This window comes from Podarcis filfolensis (genome assembly GCF_964270895.1).
Source record: "Podarcis filfolensis genome assembly, chromosome: 5".
Taxonomy (NCBI): Eukaryota; Metazoa; Chordata; class Lepidosauria; order Squamata; family Lacertidae; genus Podarcis; species Podarcis filfolensis.
Genome location: NC_139608.1, coordinates 62,611,140 through 62,627,688, shown reverse-complemented (window position 1 = coordinate 62,627,688; position 16,549 = coordinate 62,611,140). Strand labels below are relative to the sequence as shown.

Below are 16,549 nucleotides of genomic sequence, written 5' to 3'. Positions count from 1 at the left end.
AGCACAACTTTTCTTCACAGGCTTAGATATCTGGCATAAGATTGTGTGTTTTTTTGCAGTAGTTTAACCTAAGAGATTATTTCCATGTGATATACTACATTCAAAAACTATGATAAGATTCAGCATACTCTGATGAACAGGTTAGATTCACAGCAGCTGATTAATGTTCACTTCAAAAAAAAAAAAACACCAAATGAATTTGCAGAGGCAATTTTGGGGCCTTTTATTGCTTTGTAGTTCTGCATTCCTCAGAACTTACCCAGCGTCACTGATGCCTTCCTCTTCTTCCTCAGCGCTTCTGTTTTGACTCCAAACATGTTAGCAGTCAGTTTGCTATTAAAGTTTGCTGTTAGAGGGAATGATTAGGTTTGATGATCAAATGTGAGACTAGCATGAGCGCTTGTATGGCTAGCTATTTCTAAAGGATAGATACGTAAGACTGGGAACTAAGTTAACTGTCACATTTTGTTTTAATGAACGAGGGAGATGGCTTGCCTTGGGCAAAGGTACATGCGGCTTAAGCATTATCCATGATTTCTGATCCCCTTAGCAGTGAACGAACAGTAATCTTCCTTTAGAATGTAATCCTGAGCATACAGCAAGACGAGAACACACAACCTTTCAGCCTGGTTCTTTCTCCCCTGTTCAAAGTACAACATATCTTAAATCCATTTTACCATATGCTTCTAATAAATAATATGCTCAAAAATAACTATCTTGTTTGGTTCCTGAGCAATGTGAAATAAGGTTTAAAAAGAAATTAGCATATTTTTGCATGACATTTACATTTAATTTTTTGGGGGGTGCATGGAACAATTATATTTAAAGTAGTGTGCTTATCATTTTGAAGTAGACAATTAAATATGCCAGGTAATAAAAGACCAGAAGTTTTTTTAAAAAATAACACTAATTGAACATATTCACAATATATTCATGAACATGTTTTTACCCTGGTGTACAGCTTGAGTGAATATTGGAACATCTCTACACACATTTAATGTTATTTCATTATATTTTTCAGCATTCATGCACACAGAAGGAAGATAAATCATTAAGGGTGTCCTTGAATAGCAAAGAAAGGTAGCTGTCTGTGTGTGAAGGCTTCTTTAGGTAAGAAGGTGGATTTAAAGGTTAAATCTTTGCCTTCTTGTAAGTTTGGTTGGGAGCCAAATCCAATAAGCAACAATCAGCTTGCATCTGTGTAACATGTCTCTCAGGGCTTTGGAAGAGTCCACTACGATATCTGCTGCTTCAAACACTATAAAGTGTCCATTGTCGAGGTCCAGTTTTTCTTGTAGGTCTTTCCAGTGCAGTTATAAAAAATGGTCAGTACATATTTAATATGCTGTTTTTTGTTTTAATACAAAGTATATGATCAACAGCAACCTTAGTATCTCTTGTTTGTATCTATATTTAATACAGAAAAATAATATAGTTATATATTTTTATGGCATTGTAAAAGTCTGCATAAAATATTTGGCCCAGTAATCAATAATTGAACAAATGATAAATTTTAATGAAGCACTGTATCATTGGGTTACTCTTGTATTTTGTATAGCTTTGACCCTTTTCGGAAACACTTTTGTAGCATGTTTAGAAGTTTATAGAAAGCAGGTGCTGTACAGCTGTATTTGAGTTTCTGCCCCTAAGGTATTTGCCACTATTTGGACGTATAAAAACAAAATGGCTGGCTTAGCGAAACATCTGATCCTAAAATGATTTGAGGATCATAGTCATAGCACATTTGAAAAAAATTGTTGCAGTTGTCTTTTAATTTCAGTAACCTAGTGCACAGCAGATAAAGATTTATCAATGAAAGATATTTCCTTTGCCCATAGTGATCAAGCATACTCTAAAAAGATAGATATGGATTGGATGCTCAATGCTATGTAATGGCCAGAGTTTTCCATATACAACATCTGTATATGCACATGGAGTTAAAACTGTTAGCTTAACTTGCATGGGGGTTGAAGCTTTTTCGGAAACAAATGCCTGTGAGCTGTATTCAGGCTTTTAGATTTTGGCCAAAGTATTTACAACTGGGTTGAGAAGGGTTTTACATTGTTTACTGAGTGAGAATTAGTGCTTATTCAAGGACTGAGCTTGGGTTTTGGGGGGGGGGTTGCTTTCAAGACAGATGTCCATTTATAAACTACCCTTGCTGATTTGAACAAAAGAGGCTTGGCAAATCAGACAAAGGCCCATCTAGTCTAACAGCCTGTTCTCACAGTAGCCAACCAAATGCCTATAGGAAGCCCACAAGCAGGTCCAGCCACTGGTATACAGAGGCATAATGGCTCCAACAGGGGAGGCAGAACATAGACATCTCGGCTACTACCCATTGATAGCCTTATCCTCCAGTTAAGTGGATGGTCATCGTACATTGTGGGAAAATGAATTCCATATGCACTGAGTGAAAAAGTTACTTTATCTTATCTTTTTGAATCTCCCAACATTCAGCATCATTTGGATGGCCCCAAGTTCTAGTGTCATGACCGATAAAATGGCTGTATTTGTGTGATTTGTTAACAGATAGCCTGCCTTCTCACATACTTTTTACCGCACGATTCATTTTGTACCACAAAGCTATCATGAGAAGTGCCAAGTTATGTGGGAAGGGTATGGAAAGGGCAATACTGGTGTGAAGATGAACGATATACAGCACGGGTTCCGCCAACGTGGTCTCAGGTTTCAGATTGTATCTTTTCAGTGTGGGAAAGAGCCACACTACAGTAGCTCCCACACTGCAGAGGTGATTAGCAGAACACAGAGTTTGTGTGTACATGAACCTTCCATTCATTTCAGTGGATCCAACAGATCCACATATGCAAAATAATGGGCAAAGATTTACTACCTCCTTTTAAGAATAGGGCAGCTCTTGTGGATGGGATTCCTCCCTATCTGCTCTGGAGTGGGCTGAAGGCTGGTTGTGATCTCTGGGAAATTGGCAAGGTTGTCTGATTCTCAGATAACTGATAGCAGTAACTAACAGGTTCCCCCCTCCACAACACCTAAGTTAAGCTTCTGAAGCAAAGCTTGGGTGGGAGACCAAGAGTGGACAGAGGTGCCTTGTCATTATTTCTGAGTACTCGTCCTCCCTCTTGAACCGCTATTTTGCATCTGGCTCTGGTTGGTGAACCTTGGTATGCTAGTAAAAAAAGCAAAGTCGATCCTGCGGGCCTTAAGACTGCTCACCTCTGCACTACAGCTCCTGCACCCATTGAAACTCTCTGGATCAAGGTGTATATATGCATGTGCAATAGGTCTGTTTATAGGCACAAATCTGATGCTGGAATTACAGCTACTAACATGACATCTGCTGCAACTTTATTTGTAACAGTACAGGGAAAAGAAGATAAATAATTCCAGATGAAAGGGCTAAACATAATATAAAACCTATTGTTCTCCATTACTAATTATGGGATTACAAGGTGTGCAATGTAGAGATGCTTATATGAAATTGACAGAAAATAGTGTAAAAATCCTGACAGTTCGCAGCTTTAATTCGTTTAATAAAAAACATTCTGTATAAATTGAGGATGACAGCAACCCAAGAAATGAACCCATAATCCACTTGTACAAATTAATCTCTGATTATATTTCATCCATTCGTCGTGATTTTTTTTTTCAGTTTCCTCCCAATGCTGTCACTGTTGATTCCACTGGAAATGGCAGACAAGTAAGGACTGGACTGTATGCTACTTTATGTTTCAGAGAAATCCCCAAGCTCACTGAAGATCTTCCTAGGTTTCTTCCACTGTAGCAGAAATATTGTCCTTGATGTTTTTTTAGTGCCATTGAAGTCAGTTATAAAATTGTACATGTTTTTGATTTGCCCTCTTCTCCTCCACCTCCTCCTCCTCCACCACCACCGCCGCCGCCGCCTCCTCCTGCTGCTGCTTCAGCTAATAAAAAGCAGAAAGCAAAGGGTTATTGAGGTGATATGTGTGCTTGTTTTAATAGCGTTCATTAGGTATTTTACAGGTGTTTACTTTGTGGCATGAAAGCACGTGTGTTTGGCCATTTTAAAGCTCAACACATTATCAGCAATTGTGCCATTTGATGAATAACCATTTAGCAACTTGATGGCTAATAACCAAATATTATTCACCTAAGGTATGGCACAATATATGAAAACTTTTCAAAGGACAAACACACACTGAACCACTCTTCCTGGAAAGTTTCAGCAACTAGGTATACTTAACTGCATTGACAAAACTGTAGCTGATGAAAGGTCTTCGGACAGAAAATTAAATCATAGGTCGATATAATCCTCCAAACTCTTTGGGAGGAAAAAATGTGGATCTTTTTTTATCCTGAATACAGATGACATGGGGGGGGGGGAGACCCAAAAACTTTTATTGAATCTCAAAATCAAACCCTAAAACTACTTTTTCTATTGCTTCCAATGTCTTTCAAATGATTCCACAGGTTTTAATTTTTCATAGTTTTTCTCTTTGTAGTAAAGCAAATTGTTGCTTTCTGGTTCATGTAAATTAACATAGCAACATTAGAATGAAAACTTACATTTGAAAGCTGTGGATCACCATGCTACTAGGTTATTTTCGACCCTTTCCACCTGCATTGAAACACGTCACATGATCAGTGGCCTAGCCTCTAGAATGTTTACCTAAAATTAACAGTATGATATTCAAAATATTGATCTTAATTTTTGTAATATCTCATATCATCCTGTTTATTTTCTGTTCTGAACTTTCCACTGTAGTGGTTCAGCAAATAAAATTTGTTTTTATTTTGAAAAGCAAGCATTCAATGCAGCATCACAACCAGGTGGTCCAAAGATATGAGTGTAATCCAAATCATATACAGTGGTACCTCGGGTTACATACGCTTCAGGTTACATACGCTTCAGGTTACACACTCCGCTAACCCAGAAATAGTGCTTCAGGTTAAGAACTTTGCTTCAGGATAAGAACAGAAATCGGGCTCCAGCGGCGTGGCGGCAGCAGGAGGCCCCATTAGCTAAAGTGGTGCTTCAGGTTAAGAACAGTTTCAGGTTAAGAACAGACCTCCAGAACGAATTAAGTACTTAACCCGAGGTACCACTGTATTGAACTTCGATGGTAAGCCTACCTAATGTTTCAGGATTGCACTGTTGTATCAGTGAAGTATCTGAATGGTCCTTACATGCCTATATACAAAACTGAAGTGTTTCTACTACTCTACAATTTTTAGACCATTGATCTCTTTCTATAAAGACCCTGATTTTGTGAGCTTACTGTTTCACTGTAACACTGTAATGACTAATAATAATCCTTGAATATTGTACAGACTATTTTAAATACATCCTGCCAAAAATAATATTTTCATAGCTTTTAGAGGAGCAATCTTTCCATGTTATCTTGTCTTCACCTACTTTTAAAATATGCTTTTTAAAGGCGGCTTTTCTTTTTGAAATTAAAATTAGCAGATCAGAGGACCAAAGACCCAAAGCACTTTCCCAAACACATCCACATTTTTCACAGGAAGAGAAAAGGCAAAAGCATCTCATCATTTAAAAGAAAAAATGAATTGTGTAGGGTGCCAATTTCTATGTTCTTAAAAACCAGCTTAGCTGTTGGCCCTGATGTATCCCTAGCTATGTATCCACAAGGTATTACCACATACCTTGTTGCATGGGAAAATGTACAGGCACAATGGAATGCACTTTGGAATATGCATCTTATTCAAGGCAGTCAAGTACAGATGAATAGACTTTTTCACTTGCACCTGATCCTATACTCTTAGTTCCAAATCTAGTAAGTGGTAAGCCTGTTTATTTATGCAGATCTCCTTAGCAGGATTGGGCTGACTGCGTTTTTATGAGTCTTGCTAATAACTTGGGAAATATCAAGTCCAGAAGGCAAACATGAACGTGAACTTGTCGTTGCAGCTGGAGTAACAGATACAACAGCATTTTCTATTGTTTTTGGCAAGGATACTATTTGTTTTGGACTCAGGTTTGTGCAAGGAACAGCATGAAAATAAAGTATTGTATCCTCATAGGGAACAAGGCATTTTAAAAAAGTTATGAAAGCATCACAAGATGAAGTCGATTCAATTGCTCATGCCATTTTCCTTTTCCTTCTGCCAAGACTCACTTCTTAAACTTAGGCTAGAAATAGATGTCTAGTTCAACAGATAACAACACCAGTTGATTTCTCTAGTATGTAAAGGGAGATTTTGCTAAGGATTTTCAAACTGGCAATTAATGCTACTGTGACTCTTCCACTTTCCCCACTAACAGCTCAATCATGTACATATCCGCTCGGAGAAGTAAGTTCCACTGAGTTCAATGGGGCTTCCTCTGAGGTAAGTGGATATCAGATTACAGCCTGTACAGCAGCTAATGACATGGTAGGGCAGAGGCACTTAGGCAACCTCTGAGCACGTAAAATAGATTGAACACACACACACACCCTGTACATTGGACAATTCTCTTCTCCTTCTCCACGCAGGTGCTTTTTTCTCTGCTGAAATGCTTGGGGGAACTCATGGTGGGAGGGAGAGTGTACTACCTTTGCCCCTGCACTGCGGGCTTTCTCTGCTGGCTTCCCCCTCACACTACATTTGGCAGGACTGGTCTGGTATACTCTCTACAACGGAGTGCTCATCTAGCATTTGCAGTGGCACCACAGTTTCCAGTGACCTCCATTCTCAGGAAATCAAACCTGAGGTTTGCCTGGCACTCCTGAAATCTCTTATCACTCAGAGACTGGGGCACATGTAACACAGGTGTTTGACTTGCGATTGTGCTTGCTGGAAGATGAACTCTGAGCAAAAGGTGTACTGAGCTAAGATGGTGAGAGTAAGCACCAGACGACTTGGTGTTCCAGCAGCAAAGCCAAAGGTTTCTTCTATTCACAGAAGGGTTAGGGTCCCACTAATGGCTGCTGCTCATGAAAGCTGCAGAGGAGATGACTTTCAACCAAGTCTACCTTCCTTCTGCCACCTTCCATGGTGTTCCAGAGGCCCCAACGCACTCTGGAACACATTTTGTGGGGTGGAAGGAGGGGTAGCAAGCAGAAAGGTGAACCGTTGAAAATCGCCTCTCTCCCCTTCTGTGAGTCAAAGGTTTCATTTGCAGAGCTCAGCTCACGGAATCTCTTAATCCAGCCCATTCCATCCCTACTTACCACTAAATGCTGATCAACAGACTTTAGCCTTGAACGCCAAATCCAGCCAAAGTTACCCAAATTGCACAAGCATGTGCATTCATGTAGGAACACATTTTTATATGCCTAACCTTTCTTGGCAGCTTCTTCCTCCTGCCTTTTCTTTTCTTCCTCAATCTTCTTCATCTTTTCTTCATACACGTCAGCTCGCGACTTCCATTCCACCCGGTTGTTTTGAAGACCATCAAACATAGGCGTAATTTCCTTGTGGAACCTCGAGAATTCCTAAGTAAACAGTGCAGATCCGTAAACTGACCTTTCATGGTGAAATGGTGCATCTACAGTGGTAACACAGACATTTCTGACATGTGCAGACTAAAGATGGCCATTAGCTGGCAAGCTGCGATGACAAACATATTTATCTCAGGGCAGAACTAAGTTGGCTAGCAGGAAGGTTTCTGATGCGCAATGCCAGGATAAGGTAGCATTTGTCAAAAATAAGTGGTTGATGGGCAGAAGGGGTTTAATTCCCCCAGCCTGGCTTAGAAACGTGATTTCCCAGTCAAATGAGGGGAAGTGTTGGGTTCTCCCCTGTAAATGCCCCAAGAGGCAAATTTGTGATTAGAAACCATGCATTTGCTGATGAAAATCTAATTCTGTCCTTAGTGTATGTATAGGATAAGAATGGTGCTATTTACATTGAAAGGAAACTTTTAAAAGTAGGGAGGATCAGACATCCTGATATGAAAAGCTCTGAGTAATACCAGTAGGAGATGTTTTAGGAGACTCAACAGTTCAAAACATGCACAATCGTAACCATTTAACATGCAGATTTGACTCTTATAATTCCTTATGTCTAAAAATTTAGGTATACGTTGTAAAAACGGAATAATATGACACTCAAATTATTCGTCTTACCTTGTATACAAAAGTACACACAAAATCAATGAAACCAACTTGAAGCTTGGGCAGTTCTTCACCTTTGTTCCTGTCCATCATAGGCTAAAAAATGAATGAAGCAGATATAGTCAGTTGAAATACTTGAAAGTCTTTGTTTTTAAAACAACAATATAATAGATAATATAATTGCAACGAAACACTTACAATTGGCTGTTGCTGTAGGACAGTTCGTTCAAGATCACCTTGCTCCCAGAATTCATTTGCAACCATGATGGCAACCTAGGAATGAATAATGGCTTCTATTGAAAGATTCAAGATTAAACAGCAATTGTAACCTAAAACAGTATTCAACCTGTCCCACAGAAAACGTAGCAGAAGAATGTGTTTTTGCCATCATAGTAATAACTCTTTAAAAATGACCAATAAGATATATTTGCCACACATTCTGATCGTTTTGGAATACCACAAGCATGTCCTGAATCCAACTCTGAATTGAAATGTATCACAGTGAAGAAGGTGGGAATGCATTCTACAAGTATTTAATATGTTACTCCAGTATCTATAGCTGGAAATGAATGGTATGCTGTCTACTCGCTGCCCTCTGGAACTCACTAACTGATGGCATGCACTGCTGCAAGAGATGGTTATGGCCAATGGTTTAGATGGCTTTAAAATATTATCAAACCTGAATGATTGGCCTTAGCTCTTAGCTCAGTGCCAGAGCCTACATCTGTCTGAACACCAGTTGCTTGGGATGGCAAAGACCATCTGCTTGAGTGCTTTGCAGAGTGCTTGGGCCAGACAGACCCTTGGTCTGATCAGCAGGATCTGCTCTTCTGAACTTCTTAAAGCTGTTGAATTCCTGTTTTATTATTGTTCTGGTAAGCTCATTTTGGAAAAAGAATAGGGAACAAATCTGGAAATCAATAAACATCTTCACATGCTTCAGCATCAAACGTATATTTAGATATTACTGAAATAAAAGCCTCGTGTATTTTCTCTCAATAAAAATTACGTCAAACTTGATTCTGAAGATGCTCACCTTACTTTGCACCTCCCAAGGTTTAGTGATAGCAGACAAGTCACAGCCAGTCATCATCATTGCCCTTTAAATAAAGATAATAGATTTATAGCAGGAGGAGAAAAAACAGTACTAGCCTTAGTGGAGGAAGGGTAAAATGAAATTGACCTACATTATTACTTCCTTTTTGGTCGGGTCCATGGATATATATTTAATTGCTTCCTCTTCTTTTTCCATCTTTTCAATTGCATCCACAATCTTTTGAAACATAGTCCTTTTCCTGTGGAAATATGGTGACTTTTACAATGCACGCATGGTCCCTTTTACAGCCTACTTGGGAATTTTACTGTCCTGGAGCCCAACATGGGCCTCTGAAATGGAATTATGAGGCCCAACAGCAAGAAACCCTGATGGATATTAGGCACTAAATTATGTTGGGTTTGTAATTGCAGTAATGACCTAATGGACTAACCCTGTCAGGTAAACCTTTGCTAAGATTAACAATGGAATCACATTATCATCACTTTTCAGGTATCCTTTAGTTTAAATATTACTGTACAGGGTATCTGACTAGATGACTCTCACATGACGAGACACAGACAAAAAATCATTCCATACATAAATGCATTTATTTTTTACATTGTTTATGTTTTTGCTTTGTTAAAGTAATACTTAAAAACATTTTTGATCTAATAGGCTCAAAATATGAAAAACTACACAGAAAAAAAAGTTTTAAAAAATTATAAAATGGCCACAATAGCTGCATTTTAAATTTTCCTAAGAAGGAATCATTATAGTAGAAAAGAATTTAGCACTTACTTGAAATATAAAGCCAAGTCAGTTGCTATGATTGCAACTTCAAATAAATGTAGAACAGTTTCATACTGGCGCTTATTTAGGTTCTGGAAGATGTTTAAACTCTGCAAGATTGAGATTTTTGCAAATCAATACAGCTTACAAAATTATTCCATGTGTATATGCTACTGTATAATAATGCATCTACTTAAAGTAAACTGTCTTAGTATTTCCTTGTCATCCAAAATAAAAACAAAACCTAGGGATAGCAGTACTATTGTGTATAAGTTGTGTATAAGTAGCTAATAACAGACTTTCTGGGCAAAATAAGCACAAATAAATAACCTGAACACAGACACAGACCTCATCTTGTAGCAAGGTTTTACTGTACTCTAGATGGTGTCTTTCTAAAATGGAAGAGCCATGAAGTCTTGCCAGTGGAGATGCTGACCTGATGAAACACAATTATATAGTTTAAAATATTCCACAGGGTGTATTTCTGAACCATGAACTTACATACTGTAGAGCTTATCCACACTAATTTGCTTTTAATTAATAGGAAACTATTCTCATTCATAGAGTACCAGCAACATGTCTTCCTGCTGGTCCATCCTGTTGTAATATAGTTATTGACTTCAACTTTCATGCATGAAAGAGATAAGCTGAGCCCAGAGTTCAGCTGTCCCTCCTTGACTGATCTAGCTGACCACCATGAAGTAGGAGGCAATTGACTGTGTAGATCAGGGGTCAGCAAACATTTTCAGCAGGGGCCAGTCCACTGTCCCTCAGACCTTATGGGGGGGCGGACTACATTTTGGGGGGGGAATTAAAAATGAATGAATTCCTATGCCCCACAAATAACCCAGAGATGCATTTTAAATAAAAACACACATTCTACTCATGTAAAAACATGCTGATCCCCGGACCGTCCGCGGGCTGGATTTAGAAGGTGATTGCCTACCCATGGTGTAGATATAAAGGAGGAATGGAAGTGTGGGTGGTGGGTTCTTTGGGGTTGTGTTTTGTTTTTGCAATAAGTGGCTATCTGAACAAGAGGACCAATAAATGATGCATGTTGCTCCCACCACAGCAAATTTATCCACTACGTAAGAACGTGCCTGGTTGGCCACTGCAGAAAAGAGGATTCTAGCCTAGATGCATATATGGTCTGATCCATTAGGCACTAAGTTGAACTGGCTGCTTTAGATAATGGTAGTTTCTTTTCACCACCATCCAATCATGTTCCCTACTTTTAAGACAGTTGTTCCAGATGTATATGTCAACACACCACTTACTTCATTTGATACAAGTTGTTGGTCCCTCTGTGATCAATGTCATGGCAAAAAGCTGCAGATACCATAGCAAAGGCTTCTAGGTCCGTATAATATTTCTTTATTCTACCTGTCTATAGAAAGAGAAGGGCTTTTAATAAATAAATAAATAAATAACGCATCTCTGCAGGTGTGTTACAATTGAAAAACAAATTTAGGCATAGATCCAGAGAAACAAAAGATACCATCAAAAGGGTGAACATGGTCTGCCCAACGTTGAATCCATGCCGCCAGTTGTGGTAAGTGATATCGCGATAGCCTTTTCTCACAGTATACATCCACCTTGTAAGCACCTGCGGCAAATGAAAAGCACTTGATTCTCTGTACTTTTAAGTCTTGTAAACAAAATACAAAGCTATTTTGCCACAGCTATAAAATTGGCTGTACTATAATAAAGTTGAGATCAATCCTGATTTTGTGTCAGCGTAGCGTTAACAGAATACTAGACTACATACCCTCCAACATTTCTCCAGTGAAAATAGGGACGTCCCATGCCATAGTGATAATTTTACAATTTATACCCCAAACATGGTTGCCCCAGCCATTCTGGGCAGCTTCCAACATATATAATAACATAATAAAACATTACACATTTTTTAAAAAACTTCCCTATACAGAATTGCCTTCAGATGGCTCGGGGGTCAGATACCCTCCAACATTTCTCCAATGAAAACAGGGACATCCTAAGGAAAAGTGGGACATTCCAGGATCAAATCAGAAACTGGTACGGCATCTCTAAATCAGGGACACCCCTGGAAAATAGGGCCACTTAGAGGGTCTGGGACTGTGACCTGGGAGACCAGGGGTCAAGTCCCCTCTCAGCTCATTTTGGCCTGCAAGACCATTTTGGGTAATCCGCCTCCACCCACCCTACGCCTGACATGATATAGGTAAAGGTTGGGCCTAAACAGCCTCAGCCCCGTATACCTGAAGGAGTGTCTCCACCCCCATCATTCAGCCAGGACACTGAGGTCCTCCTCTGAGGGCCTTCTGGTGGTTCCCTCACTGTGAGAAGTAAAGTTACAGGGAACCAGGCAGAGGGCCTTCTTGGTAGTGGCACCCTCCTTGTGGAACACCCTCCCATCAGATGTCAAGGAAATAAAGAATTACACAACTTTTAGAAGACAGGGCTTTATAGGGAAGTTTTTAATGTTTGGTGTTTTATTGTGCTTTACATTTGCTAATATACAAATCATCATCATCATCAGAAATAGTAGGGCTTTGTCAAAGCCCACTTAAGTAGTTTCCAAAGCACCAGACACCCAGCTAATGCAAAGGGGGGGCAATCCTGTTTGGTGACTGACTGATGCCAATTATGAGGAGCAGCTGCATAAGATGGAGGGTGCCTGTGGGCCTGCCTATGACATAGAGTCAGGCCTACACTCCATCTTGCCTCTTCTGTGTTGTGTCGCCGCCCATTCCCTGGCTTAGTTTGCATGATGAAATGGTGCATCCTGGCGCACCACAGCTGAATATATATACAAGAGCAGATCTGCCTCATATTTAGGACTATTAATGGCACGCTAGGTCTGCAAAGGTAATGCTATGGTCTTTGTTTCATATGGCACGGGCTTAGGGAAACAAGGCAAAATATATCTGACCTCTGCTGGTACTTTGAACTTTTCCACAACATTTATCTCAAAGAACATCCGTATCCCACACTTGATCAACTCATGTTCTGTAACGGGGAAGTCACTGAAGCGAAATTCATAAAGTTCTACATCCTTTGGTTCAGGCAATTCCTCTTTCTGTTGGGAAAACCAAACAAAACCCCATCAGTTTGACATGTCACAAGGGATTAGGCGGAGATAATTTTTCTGTCTTCAGCTTCCGTGGGAGGGTTGCCATGCCAACACTTTGGAATCAAAACCACCATGAATATACAGATCTCTCATGTTTCAAGCAACGGTTCTAGAAAAATTAGCATTGCATACTAAGTTGCTTAATATCTCCAAATTATTTTTAAGGTGGGGAGGCGTATGTTTATGCATTGGTTAGATCCAGCTAGATTTGTCATCCAGTTAGATGCACTTAGATCATAGGGTATATATTGTTTAGATCAGACTGGCCCAAATTGTGACCCATCAGACTGAACACAGCGCACACAAAAAATGCATTGTGGCTGCCAGGTGCTTGACTTTTACCCACCCCAGCCATCCTGTTTTCTCTTTCTTTTTTTCTGTGCCAGGCAAAGGAGCAAATCTTGAAGGTTGAATGGGATGCTAATGGCCACTGGTGGGCTATGTGCAGCTTGGCGGGTCACAGGTTGGGCAGGCCTGGTTCTGGAGAATATTATTTTTTTCCCCCTAAAGAGTTGAAGGTGACATGATTATAGACAGATTGTGGCTTCTGGTGTGCATAATGATCCCACTTCCCCCTCTGGCTCAACAGGTTTTGCAGGTTTTCAAAACAGAATTGTTTCAAAAACCTTCAAAACCTGTCTGATGATGAAAGGCAACAGTAGGCCAAAATACATGTGCATGAGTGTATGTTATAGAATTTTTAAAAAACTTTTGCACCACTTTGAATGTTCTTTCAAACTATTGTATCCCCAACCTGTGGCCCTCCAGATGTTTTGGCCTACAACTCCCATGATCCCTAGCTAACAGGACCAGTGGCCAGGGATGATGAGAATTGTAATCCAAAACATCAGGAGGGCCAAAGGTTGGGGATGCCTGCCTTAGACTGTCAGGTATTATTTGGAGAGCTGTGCATAGCCTAAAAGATATAGAGGACATTGCTTTGTAAAAGCATTGCTACATTAAAATAATCTAAAAGCGGCAACTCTATAAAAACAATATTCAAATAAAACAATTTAACAAAAAATATAAAGGAAAAAATTAAATTAGAAATCTTCATGTGGTGCCAGAAAACCGTCAGAGCATATTTCTGGGGAGAACATTCTAAGCTGAGTCACCACCTCTGAAAATGCTTTGTCCCCCAAGAGTTACACACCACATGTCAGATGCTGGAAGAACCTAAACAAGGGGCCTCAGATGAGGACAATCTCAAAGTGTGGGCAGGAAATAAACAATATTTCAGGCAGCCTGGGCTCAATCCATTAATGGTTTTAAAGATCAAGACTCTGCACTTTGAACTGCACCCCAAAACAAACTAGGAGCCAGCACAGTTATCAAAACACCAGCACAACATGATCATAATGTCCAGTCTCACTTAGCAGTCTAATAGCCATATTATCAACTACAGTCAACTATTGTTTCGCGTGGGGGTTATGTACCTGGCTGCCATGCATGTCGGCAGAGTGGGCATAAGCCCACTCTGTACTGCTATGCCCCCTTTTCTGGACACTTCCCGAGTTGCGGCGATGTGTGCAGTTGCAGCTGCACACATACAGTAATTAAGTGAAAGGTTACCAGAGCAACAGAGCCTAAGCTGGTAAAAGGGGATTCATGCCACAGTGGAAACTTGCACCTCTAGTGACAGAGACTGTGGAAGGAGCATCCTCATACTGCAAACCTGTACCTTCAGAGGGACTACAACCCCATCCAGAACGGGGGGGGGGGACATTTGAATAGACAAACATGCTACAGAAAGCCCCTCTGTCTTATATGAATGGAGACTTGGTTTGTTGGCCCTCATACAGTCCGTTACTGTACTCAAGCAGCAACGTAGCACTTATACTGATGGCATCTCAGCCCAAATCTCTGGTTGATCTAACTCAGTGGTTTCATGGTAGGTAATAAAAAAGCAAGGAACAAGACTTAGTCCCATGGAACACCACAGTATAAATTTGTCGAGCTGACCAGTGGTCCCCCAGCGTCATCATCTGAAATTGCCTGTTCAGGTAGGAACAGAACTGTAAAATTATACCTCCAGTTCTCAGTCCAGATAGCCTAGCCAGAAGGATATCATGGTCCACTCCATAGCATTAGCGGAGGAAGAGGAGTGCGGGGGGAGCACACCGCCCCCAGCAGCACAATCCCGGTGGGGTGCCATCACGGCTACCCCCCCACCGGCCGCACTGGGTGCCACGCCTCCAGGATGCGCGCCAGCGCCGCCCCCGCTTGCTCTCCACCCCCCTGGTGCCAAAGCATGAAGCTCCGCCACTGCTCCATAGTATGAAAAGTCATTGAGAAGTCCAGGGGAATCCCTCTCCTGGCACTGGTCATGGGTCAGGGTGACCAAAGTTGTTTCTGTACCAAATGCAGAATCTACTTATATTCTACAGTGGCCAATGGAACTGCTGTTTACCACTCGGGATATTGAGTGCAAAACTCAATGACGAAAAGTATCTCGACATGCCTCCCTTTTTATTATCATTCTTTTCAAAGTAAGTAGGTTCCCTCTTCTATTTATTCTGATCCCAGGTCAAGGGCAAGAGCCAGTCACTTCTGGAGCAATGACAGTTTTAAGATGCAACACCTGCTTTATCCCATTAGCAAGCTGGGATTCCAAGCTTTCTAATAGGATAAAGCCGTTGTATTTGGCAGTGCATGGGAGATCAGACCTTACATTTAGGTGCCCTTCTCTATCAGGAATTTGGCTGCATTATTTTCTAGAGTTTTTCAGCCCAATGTTTTCTCACATACAAGCTCAGTGGGGGAAAACATGGGACCTTGATTTTTATTTTCAACACACACACCTCACTATCCAGGCAAACTAGAGGCATTACCACAATTCAAGGGCTCAGGCAAAATAACGCAAGGAGAACACAGATCAATGCCAGGGAGGGGTGTGATCTGGGGAGAATCCTGAAGGCCAGATAAAAAGGTCTGCAATGCAACTGGCCCCTGAGCATAAGGATTCCCTCCAATGGTTTAATGAATCTCAGGGCACAACTCTTTGTTATAGAAGACTCCTAGTGAAAATGGCATTCTGTGTCAAGTCTATTTCCCATTAATTTTTCTTCTCCCTATGCCATGATAGGATGCTGTTCATATTTGGTTGGCAGTGGTGCAGAAGCACATGATGCCATGAAAATCTGACATATATACATAACAAATACATGATACAGAATGAGAGAACGCTTAACATGTGGATTTCATTTTCAATAACAACCCTGTGTCTCCCTGCAATACAGTCCTACCCAAGCATATACTATATGAAGTCACAGAGAGGCACACAGCTGTAGTAGCAATGAATTCATCAAACTCCCCTACAAATGCTTTCTTGGGCATGGTTCCTTCCCTCTACACCAGAGCTCACAAAACTGCAGCAAAAGCCCAGTGTGAGCAAGAGCTACTCTTTGCTTGTTTATTCGTTAAGACTTCATATCCCATGCTTCACCCTAAGGTCACAGGCTTGTTGCAACATTAAATCACATAAATCTAAACAAATAACATAAACAAAATTAAACCACTAAAACTTCTAGAACCAGTACCCAATGCTCATAATATTTATCATCTCTGAATAACAATATAAATTAA

General features: G+C 40.5%; 1 protein-coding gene across 2 annotated transcripts in view; it reads right to left on the bottom strand.

Moving 5' to 3' along the window:
- Positions 1-3,631: 3,631 nt before the first annotated feature.
- Positions 3,632-16,549, bottom strand: part of PDE6C (phosphodiesterase 6C) — a 40,949-nt gene continuing 28,031 nt past the window's right edge. The window contains exons 12-22 of one of the 2 annotated variants that reach the window (XM_083614082.1): positions 12,764-12,910; positions 11,348-11,455; positions 11,127-11,236; positions 10,195-10,282; positions 9,856-9,956; positions 9,209-9,316; positions 9,058-9,121; positions 8,220-8,294; positions 8,034-8,117; positions 7,247-7,400; positions 3,632-4,579 (exon numbers count right to left, since the gene is read on the bottom strand). In XM_083614082.1, coding sequence (XP_083470208.1) covers positions 4,560-4,579; positions 7,247-7,400; positions 8,034-8,117; positions 8,220-8,294; positions 9,058-9,121; positions 9,209-9,316; positions 9,856-9,956; positions 10,195-10,282; positions 11,127-11,236; positions 11,348-11,455; positions 12,764-12,910 — 1,059 coding nt within the window. In that variant the 3' untranslated portion in view covers positions 3,632-4,559. The remainder of the gene's footprint in view (positions 4,580-7,246; positions 7,401-8,033; positions 8,118-8,219; positions 8,295-9,057; positions 9,122-9,208; positions 9,317-9,855; positions 9,957-10,194; positions 10,283-11,126; positions 11,237-11,347; positions 11,456-12,763; positions 12,911-16,549) is intronic. The other variant, XM_083614081.1, reaches the window with a different exon arrangement.